The sequence below is a fragment of the Orbicella franksi genome, chromosome 1 (genome assembly GCF_964199315.1).
Source record: "Orbicella franksi chromosome 1, jaOrbFran1.1, whole genome shotgun sequence".
NCBI classification, from domain to species: Eukaryota; Metazoa; Cnidaria; class Anthozoa; order Scleractinia; family Merulinidae; genus Orbicella; species Orbicella franksi.
The window spans coordinates 24,069,663-24,082,245 of record NC_138145.1 but is presented as its reverse complement, the minus strand read 5'-3'; the positions used below and the strand labels follow the sequence as shown (position 1 = coordinate 24,082,245).

Genomic DNA, 12,583 nt, shown 5'->3' with positions numbered 1-12,583 from the left:
TATATTATATTGTAGTTGTTACTGCAGCATTCATCTGGGTTATTTGCATATACACAATAGTACAACTTCACCTGCAATACGAAATAAAGATAATAGTTACATATTTTAAAAGGGTATAACTAGTTGTACCTATCGGTAAGTGCCAACGAGTGAATTGAGTTAGTAAACAGGAGTCGATTAAATTTTGTAATATTTATTTGGGATACTTCTAGTATAACAGGTGTTAAAATAAATTTCTTTTAGTTAATGTTTCAAATTATTGCTGTAATTGAAACAACATTGCTTATTTTTCAACTCAGTGAGTGAACAAACACTAACCACTTAATTTTTTTGTATTTTTAACAATCCTGCGTGTGGGACCTCATTGGGCGATTATCTTGTCTACCATTCTGCTTTTTGAGGCGTATACATCTTGGATTTGTTGTGATTGAATCGTACAATTGCTAAAGTTCAACAAGACCCAAGTTGTTTTCTGGAATGAATTCGAGTGTTGTTTACTTGATTCAGGGTAACACTCAGGATTTGTTCGCCATCCATTCAACGAATTATTTCGGTAAGTAGTTTGTCTGACATTCTGCTTTTTGAAGGAGAATGTAACTTGGATTTGTTGCAATTGAATCACATAATTGGAAAACCTCATTCAGCAAAGGTGCTCTTTGAAAGTAAATTTCAACCAATGTGTTGACAGCTCAAATCGAACCAATGAGTTCACTTCTGATGACCTCTGAGCAAAGTTCTTGAAATTAAAAGAAACTTCAAACCAAACATATACCATTAATCACGTAAAAACTTACCGTGAATCACCGAATTGATTGCAAATACTCCTTTAAAAACACATTCAAATTAAACAAATAACATTCACAATCTTCATCATATTACATGCAAGCTTGTTTTACACTGTTCTCTGCTCAACACTTTTGTCTCCATGAAAATGCGTTCAATCTAAGTTACATGCACCTCATTGATCCTTTACTAACTTATTTTACATTCACCTTCAAAAAGCAGACGCTGTGTCCCTACACATATGTCCAGCAGCCGGACAGGTTTTTCAAAGTAATCCGTGTCCGAATTCAGAAGGCTTCCGGCCGGTTGCCGTGGGTTGGTACATTTCGCTGACCCCTAGTCCACGGACTACCCCAATGGACCTGGTCCATGGACTACTTGAATGGACTACCCGTGGACTACCCTAAATGGACCATCCTGAAATTTGTGGTAAACATAAATTTAACAAAGCTAGAACCCGAACAAAAAATGCAATCGATCAACAAATACAATTACAGAACACTTCCTTTAACTATGAACAGATTTAATACCCAACTGGACCTTTGTCACAAAATATTACAACCAAAATAAAGGAAATGAGTTGTTTTTCTCGTTCCTTGTCATGGCGTAAAGAACTGGCTCGTAAGTCAGACACGAATGCGATTATATGTGCAAAATTTCCACTTACCATAGCTAGCATGCTTTCCATATTGTGAGTGACTGTAAGCGACTACTGCGCCTGCTAGCTACACTCTTTTGCAAGATGGCGGTGTATGGGGTTATGTGAATGTCATGTCTTATCATGTAGGTAACAAAAGGAAATTTTGCTCGAATCCAATATTTTGTGGCAAAGGTCCAGGACCGTCCAGATGTTAAGGTAGGAAAAGTTTGAGGATTAAATCACAGCTGTTCTGATCGATTGCATCTCTTGTTCAAGATCGTTAAATCTGTTGCATTGCAAGTGTTCTGTAATTGTGTTTGTTGATCGATCGCATCTTTTGTTCGGGTTCTAGCATCATTAAATTTATGTTTGCCACATGTTTGCCACAAATTTTCAGGGTGGTCCATTTAGGGTAGTCCATGGGTAGTCCATTCAAGTAGTCCATGGACCAGGTCCATCAGGGTAGTCCATGGACTAGGGGTCACCGAAATGTACCAACCCGGTTGCCGTGGCGCAGTGGTAATAGGTTTCGCTTGCCATGCCGGTGACCTGGGTTCGATTACTCTTGGGGCCGCCTGTCATAAAGTTCTTGTTATGTTGTTTTACTTTTTTTTAAAAAAAAAGTCTCACTGCTGGACACAGAGTATTTTAACAAACCTGTCCGGCTGCCGGACATGTAGCCACAGCAAAAAGCAGAATGTCAGACAAACTACTTACCGCAAAAATTCGTCGAACAGATGGTAAACAGATCCTGAGCGTTACTCTGAATCAAATGAAATTGTTACTTTAGTTTTTGAACAATAGATGCCAATGTCAAATGACTTGAATATTTGGAATTGGTTAGCTTAAAACCATAACTGTAATTTCCAAATTATTCAATTTGGAAATTACTGTCATGGAATTTTAGTACAAATTATTGAAATCATTCTTAATGTACACAGCTGTTCTATAGCAAGTTCTTACGTTAGACTAACTAAAGTCATTTCTGTTATGCATAAATTCAGGAAGCTGATATGCATCATCTCTATCTGACAAGCAAAGTTTTGATTCAACAAAAATGTTGACATCAGTTTTTGAATCTATGGCTCAAGGGCCATGGATTCTATGTCATCGAGCGTGTCCGTTAACCAAAATCGTGTAACAAAAGAATATTCGTACTTAGTCAAACTTGGTATGTGCGAAGATTGCTTCCCAATTAATGCCCGAATGACCGACTGTACGATTGAGAGGAACAAAACATGTGAGGATTAGTCACGATTGATTTTTCGGTAGACTTTTGGTTGGTCAAACCTGTCAATGTTCGTAAGAGCGAGTTGCTTGTCAAAATGGAAAAAAAAAATGCGAATTTACTGGAAGAAGCACAGCATTATGGAGCGTTATCAATGACTACGATCTCTAACTGCTAACCGTACATAAAACATTGTAGACTCGTTTTCCCACACTCTTTGAAGTGACACAAATTGGTGAGTAGACAAAGTTTTCTATTTTTTCTGATATAACCACGTACAGCTATCAGCGAATGTGCCAAAACATTGTTCTCGAATGATCTTGCATGATTTTGGGTGGTTTCCAAAAGGTTTTGATTGGAAATACGATTGTTACGTGCCTTCAAAGCAGCTATCGAGCAAATAAAACGCACATTTGCAAATTGATGTTTATTTCATGTTTTCATACAACTCGGAACTCAACGTAATGTTTGTTATAAATATTTGTTTCAGCTACATGTACAGGCAGGATCGATTCTAAAACGCTCTGCTAACAAAAAGCTATCTGAACCAGGTTGATACAAAGATCGTTCACATAAATTCTTCACATGGAAATTCTGGATTCTTTAAAAGTCAAATACCGACAGATCAGGAAGGTTTGCTTTACATAATTATCTAAACAAGAGTAAGTTTCGTGTCATCTCTTCACCATCGTTAAAGCTTAACTGGATAATATTTCTACATTATCTCAAAGGGATGTCATTGGTTTTGTGAAAAGCTTTTATGGAGCTAGAGTTATTGACGTCACCGTCTTTGGCTACATGGCACTCGAAAGTTTCCCGCGTCCACCGGCATTCCCATCTTGGCCTTCCCGTCCTTGCATCGTATAAAGGTCCCTAATGTTGCTTGTGATGCAGAGGACATTAATGCCATGCACTCAAATTTTAAAACAATATTGCTCAATGTAGAACAGAATCTGCAATCAGGCCAGTTACATCACTGGGTGACTCAAATGGCACAGTAATCAGGAATTCACTGTTCGCGGTAATTCATTCCTCTCAAGGAAACTCAAATCCCTTTCGAGGGATTATTCAACCCTTTCGAGGGATTATTCAGCCCTTTCAGTCCCTTTTGGACGTTTTCGGAAGGTGCGAAGTCCCGTAAGTGCAATCCTCGCGTGTGAAGTGCCCAAGCCTCACACACCCATAGGGCGTGTGAGGCGAGAAAATGACTGTCGGCTTTTCATACAACGAATTCGTTCCAAGCGGGGGTCGTATAATGTCACTGAGGTGACAGAAATTGCTTGACAGCTCCACCCACAACTTATGGTATGAATGGCTAGCTCACTAAATACATTGCCATTAAATATTCCTTGAAATCTATGAATGAAGACGTTTGTCGGGGTTTTCAACGGCCATTCGCATGCATGAATGACCCCGAGAGCAAGCAAATCTACACACAAACAAATTATTTCTGCACGTGACTGAACAATACTTAATCCTATAAAACTTATAACTTATTACCTTACAAAATCATCAGGTTTATAAGACGTTAAGTCTCGTTCAGTCCGTAGCCCCAAGACAAATACGTGCAGAAATCATTTGTTTGCGAGTATATTTGCTTGCTCTCAGGGTCATTCATGCATGCCAGTGGCCGTTGAGAAGCCCGACCTGTCCATCTTCAGTTATTAATTTCAAGGAATATTGCCAATGTATTTAGTGAGCTAGCCATTCATACTGAGAGTAAAATGATAATTTTTACGAGTGGACCACTGCTAAATCGCTCGCAAGTGTGGAGTCAACGTCTTCCATTTTCCCACGAGAATTACTCTCTTTACAGTGAAACTGATACGGCGTCTATATCTTTTTGATGAGGTGTGAGTGACATTTGATGACAGGTTACGTCAGAATTAAACCAATGGGAATTTCCCGTTGCTGGAAGAACAGGTGATTTTGAACGAATTTAACATATGCATGTCGGACTGTGGTATTTTTTAGCGTCTCTCCCCATTCTCCCTCGCCATTTTTATGTTCACTTCGGACCTTTCATTTGAATATTGACCATCGCCCACATACGCAAAAAATATGACTGTTTATTTTTTAGCGTCTCTCCCCAGTCTCCCTCGCCGTTTTTACATTCGCTTCAGACCTTTCGTTTGAATATTGACCGTCACCCGCATTCGCAAAAAATACGACTGTTTGCAGTCTCTCTTCTGGTAGGAATTATAAATGTTATCCAGAATTTTTGTCCGACTTCAGTTTGATAATAAGAACTACCTCTTGTCAGAAAAGAAGCTTTTGTTATCTGGAGACATTGAATTAAACTCAAGTCCTGCAGAGATTCCTAATCCACTTACCTACCACTATGGATTCATGTGCTCATCAAGCACCTATTTTTGGAATGTTGTAATCACTTTGCACATCATCTATGTGGGGTAGGAGAGACCTAACACTCTGAAACAAGATTGTTTTTGTTTGGAGTGAATTGTCAGTCTGTAACACTGCTAAAGGCACAAGGCTTGCTTGTGTTCTTAGTCTGCCCATTTCACTTTTAACTTTCTCACTAACCTTTATATTGTTTTCATTCATAGTAAGAATATATATATGCAGTGCAGAGCTGTTCTTGTTCTTTTGCAGTTGTTCAGCATGTGGTAATTGACATTTGTTATTTGGTATAGATTATTTGACATTCGTTTGGCATAAGTTTGATAAGTATTTGACAGTTCTCTCTCAATCTCGTTTTCCACAATTGTAGCATTTAAGTCGCAGTGAGAGGGGAACTCGATGTAAGCTTCTTCGAAGCTACACGAAGCTACACATCTCCTGGCCTAGAGAATTACACGTATCCCGGCCAGTCGAGGGTTGCGATAATGGTTTTTACAATAACTGTCTAATTTCCCGCATACTGATTGGCTCATTTTTATCATCAATAAGAGTACAGATGGGTAAAATTTTAATTTATGCAAACTTTCAAGGTAAACTTTCAGCCGTCAAACTGTCAACTTTTTAACCAATGATATTTTATGGACTTTTTAAGTAGCCAATTAAAATGTGAGAAAAGCTATTGACAATGTTCATGTCATTTTGAATAAAATTCAGTTATCTTTGTTTACAGCAAGTTTACAGCGTCTTTTCCTCTCATTTATCCCGGCATTTGGCCACTTTGCGGTCTTGTTATTGTAAAAAACAAATTGACATCAATTTTCTATGCATCTGTCCTCTTATTGATTTTAAATTGCGTCATAACATTGTCAAAGTTATGTGGCTTGTGGTTCCACAGCCACTTTGACAATGCTATGACGCAATTTATCATCAATAAGAGGACAGACGCATAAAAAGCTGATTTCAATTTGTTAATATGTCTCCGAATATACGAAAGACTTGTTATTAGCATTTCCAGTACAAACTACATCCATAGCATCAATCGATAATATAAATCGCTGACAGAAAGAAGTCAACTCTATAAGGAAAACACCCAACAATGACACGAAATGGGGTGTCTGGAAAACCTGAATAGCGAATAGTCGCAAATAGCGAATAACGAATAGTCAAATTCCTAATAGCGAATAGCGAATAGTACGAATAGCGCGAATAGCCTCGAATAGAGCAAATAGCAGCAAACAGTCACAAGTAGTAACAAATAGAAGCAAATAAGGTACCCAGTATCTCACAGTCAACCTCACAGTAACGTGGGATGGGATTTTCCTGCTAAAAAGCATAGACTCTAATCAGGACAAAAGGTGTTTCTAAACGTAATTTCTTCTGTTTTCACCGCTGCAAAAGTGTAAATATGTCTTCATTAGGTTATCCTTGTGTTTTCTGTTTTCTTTATGTCGGCGATGGACAGCCCTAGCCTGAGTCCTGAGAAGAAAAGGTAACAAATTCACTGAAATTCTGTCGCTTATTTGAATAATTAATTAACGCAAGATATAGCTTAGATGTTTTTGTTTTTATAGCCAGTTATCAGAGAAGCTCGTTTGTGTCTTTTCAGTTAATAAACTTATCACATTCAACTTGCCTCACATTTGTATTTGTATTGTTTGTTTTTTTTTTTCACAGAACATGCTTGGTCGAATTTATCAGCGTCTGCAGATAAATGCTATTGCTCTAACTGGTCAATTTGAACAAATCCAGATCAGTGCTGGACTAAAGCGGTGACTATTGACAACTATTCGTCACTATTCGCGACTCTTCGCCACTGTTCGCCACTATTCGCACTATAAGCGAATCTTTGCTGACGTCATTGTTCACATTTTTCCTCATTAACATATGACTTTGCGCATAGAAGGCATCATGCTAGACACGATTTTACTAGAAAAACTTAAAGAGCTTGTGAAACTTAGTAAGTGGTGAAATTTTTGGCTCTCTGGGTGTAATGTTCGAGGAGAAATTGGCTTTCAAAAACATCAAAATTTCTGTGTGGCAAAAGCGCTAATGAGCTCATACATTCTGTGTAAAATTTTGAGCTATTAAACCCTCGTCGCACAAAAAGTATTCAATAAATCGCGCTCAAATTCCTTAGGACAGTAAATCGTGCTGTGCCCTTTCTATGGTCAGTATTAATCTCTTTGTAGCTCCATCAGAAACTGTATCGCTCATGGCAATGAGGCAAATATTGTAAACAAAGATTCTCCTATTCGAGACTAGTCGCACTATTCGTACTATTCGCTATTCGTTATTCGCGACTATTCGCTATTCGCTATTCGGGTTTTCCAGACACCCCACAAAATGGGACACAAAATGGCGAATAACAGCTCTCCGTGTCCTCTGTCATATGACTATTTTCGGAATCGAGCAGTTTCCGGACGAAACAATCTAATTACTAGTACTCAAAAGTGCTCTTACAGTTATAGCTTTTAAAGAAAACAAAATGATACAACAAGGAGGCTTACCTTAGCTTCCAGATGACACGGAACTCATTTCATTCCTCCTCCGGGTGACATAAAAACATTTTTAAACGATTCCGTCGATTCGTCCACAGACCACGGTCGATAGAGGTCGTAGCTTTTAAGATTTCGATGCAAGTATTGTCGCTTTTAGGATTTCGATGTCGATTTGTCGCAGCTCATGTCCCTTAGCGTAATAACTTCCCATTTTTCAACCCACGAAGGAATCCTTGTTTACAGATCGAACAAAAACCCATGACCTCCGTGCCACGTTGCATCTAGACGGCAAAACACTCGTTTTCGGACGTTTTCGGAAGGCGCAAAGCGCCGTAGGCGCGATCCTCGCGTGTGAAGCGCGCGAGCCTCACATGCCCGTATTTTTTAGCGTCTCTCCCCATTCTCCCTTGCCGTTTTTACACTCGCTCCGTACCTTTCGTTCGAATATTGACCGTCGCTCGCGTTCGCAAAAAAATACGACTGTTTTGCAGTCTACGTTGCGCCATGTTGTTGGACAAAAATTTACGCCTTTGTAGTACCCCCATAAAACTAGCCAAACATATGCACCGAAGTCTTTGGGACAAAAACAATACTTAGCAGGGGAGGTAGGAGAAAAAAAATGTTTAATCAGAATCGAGGGAGTGAGTGCCATTGGAGTGCCTTCTAAGCTCATGGAATGACTACGTCATCCATGAGCAAAAATGAAGCTATGGTATAAACACCCTTAAATTTGTGACACTCGTGAATTTTTAGCCAAATTATTTAAAGCTTACCGCTTCGGCAACAAGTTCCAGTATATCCCGCTCTACAATAACACCCTGTACTATGTGAACCAGTACTGCTTGTTCCATTGCATTTATCTCTATTACACGGATTTTCATCGCGTAACGGATAACAACGTCCGCAAGAGTTCTCTACGCTAATTTTGTATCGCGTTCTCGAAATAATACCACTATTTCCGCAAGGATAAGAACAGCTGCTCCAGGATGACCATGTGCTGAGTACGCAATCTTGGGGTGTACAGGGTGGTGGAAGCCCTGGTGGTGGTGGTGGGGATCTACGTCGTCGTCTTCTTCTTCTTGACCAGAAAGCGCATGTTTCAGCAAAGAGCATGAAAATGCATAGCAAGGCAAAAATGGTCGTTATTTTTGTCATCCTTTTTGTGAGAAGTTTTAGAAGTTTCGCCGTCCTCGAGCGGAGAAGAACCCCTGAGACCTACAATCGATACTGCAGCTGTCTGATTGTCTAATACGGGCAAAAATGCGTAAAACAACTTAGCGAAAGGAGATCTTAAAAACTGCAGCACCTCCTGGAGTGGATTAAAATTAACAGTTACCCTCTTGACACCGTATAAGCCCATTTACCTGTTTACCGAAAACACGAACTAAATCAATTAGGTAGAGTATTGATTTCTACTCAAGTCGAAGAGCGCATATTAATACCAGCCTAATTTAGTAAAAGTGCCAACTGCGCCAGTGGATGGTTCACATTGAAACAAAATTAACACTTCAAACTGTAAAAAGACTGTTATTTTTGATCGTGTTTTTGTTTTAAAGCTTTTTCTACAATACCTCTTTTATACTAGAGCACACAATAGAAACGTTCACAAGGATAAAATTCAGCAGTATAGATTACGAGATTTACAACAGGTTGAAAATGTCTAGAAACGCAGACTGGGGGACGAGAGGTCTCCGGGATGCGGGGGGAAATTAAGAGACCTGTCTACAGTTTTTGGCACGCTGGGGGAAAACATGGCAAAAATTACAGTAAAAATTACCGTACGTTGAGAACTCTGGGACCAGCGATTGAGCGTTTTAAATTTTTTATTTCACAGCTGCACGGCGAAGTGTAGCTCACAGAAAAAAAGCGTGGAAAACTGAGAATCTTTATAACTGCGGCTTTCTTAGCGAGGCTATATCCCTGAAATTTGATAAGCAAGTTCCCTTATGTAGTATCTTACGTAGTATCACAGATATTTCGGGATTCAAATTCCATACATTAATTTTACGGAAAGAGGTCAGTTTGTGAACGCTTGGCTGCTGCTATCATTCAATAAGAATTTTTAAAAGAGACCGGTTTCCATCGGCAATCATCAAAATAAGATTTTTTACCATATCCCATGAGTCGGGAGTTTGCAGTCTTCTGGAAGTTCCAGGTGTTTTGTACTCTTGAGCTGGTCCCACCGTGGGGCATTTGCAACATTTTTTCGAAAAATACCCGATAAATGCCCGGGGGTGGATGGGCGGGCTTAGAATAAAATTCAGAGCCATAGTTAATTTGGCAGTTTGAATGCAACACAGATACAAAAACAATCAAAATTACCCTACTGCTCAGTCACAGGTGACTTTTTGTAGGCATAAAGTACAGGCCTGATACACCATCCTCATTCTCGAAATGATTATTTTGCACACGAGTGTGGATTGACTCCATGACATCGTTGTAGCACAAAATGAGACAAAAACAAAGAACGCCGACGCCATTCTTATTCTTGAAATGATAATATTAATCAGAAGTTTGGATTGTCCCCCTGACAGCGTAGTCGCACAAAATGAGACAAAAACAAAAAACTGCCCGCTATTTACATATAAATACCCTATCATAAGCTGATACAACACAGACGCGAATCCTGTACATGAGTTACTAAATGTAACTACATGTATGAAGGGATGCAGACCTAAGATCTTTGTAAACTCTGTAGGGAAATAAATGTATTTCGACTTAAAAAACAAACCCAAAGTTTGGCTGAATCCAGACGAATTTGTATCACTTTTAAGACTACTCCGCAAGATAGGCAAAGGGTTAAACTGGATTATCAAACTCAACATTAGTTCAGGAGAAGATTAAATTTTCATACCGGCCCAAACATATTCCGTCGACCAGTTCCGTATCACGCACGGATAGAAACACTGAGGTATCAGTGAAAATACCTGGTACTTGGTAATTATTAAATGTATAAAGTTGTTAAGAGGGCGTCACCGGCACAAAGTTAACCAGAAACAAAACAAAATGATTTCATAATCAACAGCGAGTAGATTGTAGGCTTTTTCTGTCTGCATTGAACAATTGTCCTTTCAAAGATTTACGCAAATCCTGTATAAAACTGCTGAAAAATGTGTGACCCATGACATCGTAATAGCAGTAGATGATACAATTATATCCAGTCACGAAGCTATGTTGACCGGTTTAACTCCTTTTGCTATCTTTGTATCGATTTTCTTCCTTCCCTGAACTGCACTGAAGATAGAGCGCCTTTTGCGTAATAACAGTTGATGAGGAAGCAGTGACAATGGATTGGCTTTGCTGGCTTTTACTGTTATTGCAATTGTCAGCAGCAACTTTTAGCAAAACTACAGCAGCTTCTAAAGAGCGAAAGGAAAAGCGACTTTCGTTTGTCCAAAATTCCAAATGCACTTATTCTTACGAGGTAGCAGTTCATACTGCTCGAGGCTCCAAGTCAACCGAGAGTGATGGCTTTCAAGTTCATGCTCTGGTAAGTACAAATGCATAAACATCTGCAAAACTGGATGACGGCGATGGATTGCAAAATTCCCGGCCTAGATTTGTTTATAGAAGTGAGAAAGTTTACATCGGCCTGATTTCGATTACAGGAAAATGTCAGAGACACTTTTACTCCCACGAGTAGTGAAAATTAAGCAAAAATTAACTTATGAAATATAGAGAAAACGAAAAGCAAATCAGCACCTTTCCTGTCGCTTTAATTTTATATGTGTTTTGCATCATTTGGGGGGGGGGGATTACAGGTATCGCTGCAACCTGTTGTCTATTGTCTTAAAAACAAATACATGTTGGGCCCCTTGTCCAGAGTGGGAGCGATGATGGTAGAAACACTCAATTGCTTTTATTTGAATGGTGCCACTTAAAAGTTTTAGAACCTAAAACCACTTTGTCCGGTGTATGTTCCTAAATTTGACCGCTTCATGCTCTGTAAGTCAATAATAACAGCAACGAACAATGTAAATGACGTGCATGATTCAGATAAAAGCCATGCACATTGGGGGATGAGGCTCGCAATTCCATGTTGCGTGCCTTCTAAATATGCCACGAAAGAGCGGCTCCGTGTACTCCTCTCCAATCATACATGTACCTCATTCCTTGTAGGAGTAATCATTGTCTTTTTCAAACACACGTAGGTTGACATAACGTCTGCATTACGCGAGGACGATGGCGGATCTCCTTTACATCTTTACAAGTTAGATGTGCGAGAACCCAGATTGAGGCGTGCGCCTTATGGACGTGTTCTTACCAACTATCCAGTCAATGAAAAGTTTGAACAGCAGCTGTCAAGACCATTCTACTTCCGACAGAGGGAACATGGCGTTGTGGTGGACGTTCTGTTCCAAAAGACTGCGGAATCCCCAGATGTTGCTGCCTTTAAAAAAGGTAAGAATGCATTCTGTTTAGATGAATACGTACCACACTAGTGATTCTTCCAAGGACTTATAATTAACCAAAACAGAACTAAGTTGGAGTCCCGTGAAAACAGAGACGTGTTTTCAATTATTCAGTAATTGAATTGAAGAAAACGTTCATAACCTAGTCATGCCTTATTCGAAATCAGTAATGCGTACTTCCTTTTGAAAGTGAACACAGAATTCTCAGTGTGCTAAGACGGAATAACTTTTTACATGAAAGAAAGTGAGAACAATTATTTCTCAGGAACCAGGCCTTAAGCTTCCAAGCTGAAAAAGGAAAACACTATTTCAAATTACGTCTGCAGTTTTTCAACTGATAAAGATTGCTATTTGGCTGTACATTCAGCCATAATATCGCTTTCCTACAGGACCGCTACCAGTGAGGAGGACCTTTTATAGGGGGTTGTACATTCCGCAAACCGCCATATTTTGTTCCTTCAAAACCAAAGGTCACCTTCGTTGTCTCCTAAAAGCCAAAACCGCACTACTAGGAAGACGATTGTCATCATAACCGATCTTTTAACAGTACGTAACAAATTCTTTACGATATGTTAGCCAATAATCCTCTTTCTCCTCACAAGACCACAAGGTCTTCAGAACAGACCAAACTGATTCTAACTCCATTCAGTAAACAGCGAAC

At 39.4% G+C, this 12,583-nt stretch overlaps 2 protein-coding genes across 2 annotated transcripts in view; one reads left to right on the top strand and one right to left on the bottom strand.

Annotated features, from left to right (window-relative positions):
* LOC145497733 (uncharacterized) overlaps nt 1–10,028 on the bottom strand; it is a 32,674-nt gene extending 22,646 nt beyond the window's left edge. The window contains exon 1 of the mRNA XM_081477575.1: nt 8,284–10,028. Coding sequence (XP_081333701.1) covers nt 8,284–8,665 — 382 coding nt within the window. The 5' untranslated portion in view covers nt 8,666–10,028. The remainder of the gene's footprint in view (nt 1–8,283) is intronic.
* A 104-nt stretch (nt 10,029–10,132) lies between these two features.
* LOC145497708 (uncharacterized) overlaps nt 10,133–12,583 on the top strand; it is a 66,366-nt gene continuing 63,915 nt past the window's right edge. Inside the window, exons 1-2 of the mRNA XM_081477549.1 lie at nt 10,133–11,000; nt 11,662–11,911. Coding sequence (XP_081333675.1) covers nt 10,797–11,000; nt 11,662–11,911 — 454 coding nt within the window. The 5' untranslated portion in view covers nt 10,133–10,796. The remainder of the gene's footprint in view (nt 11,001–11,661; nt 11,912–12,583) is intronic.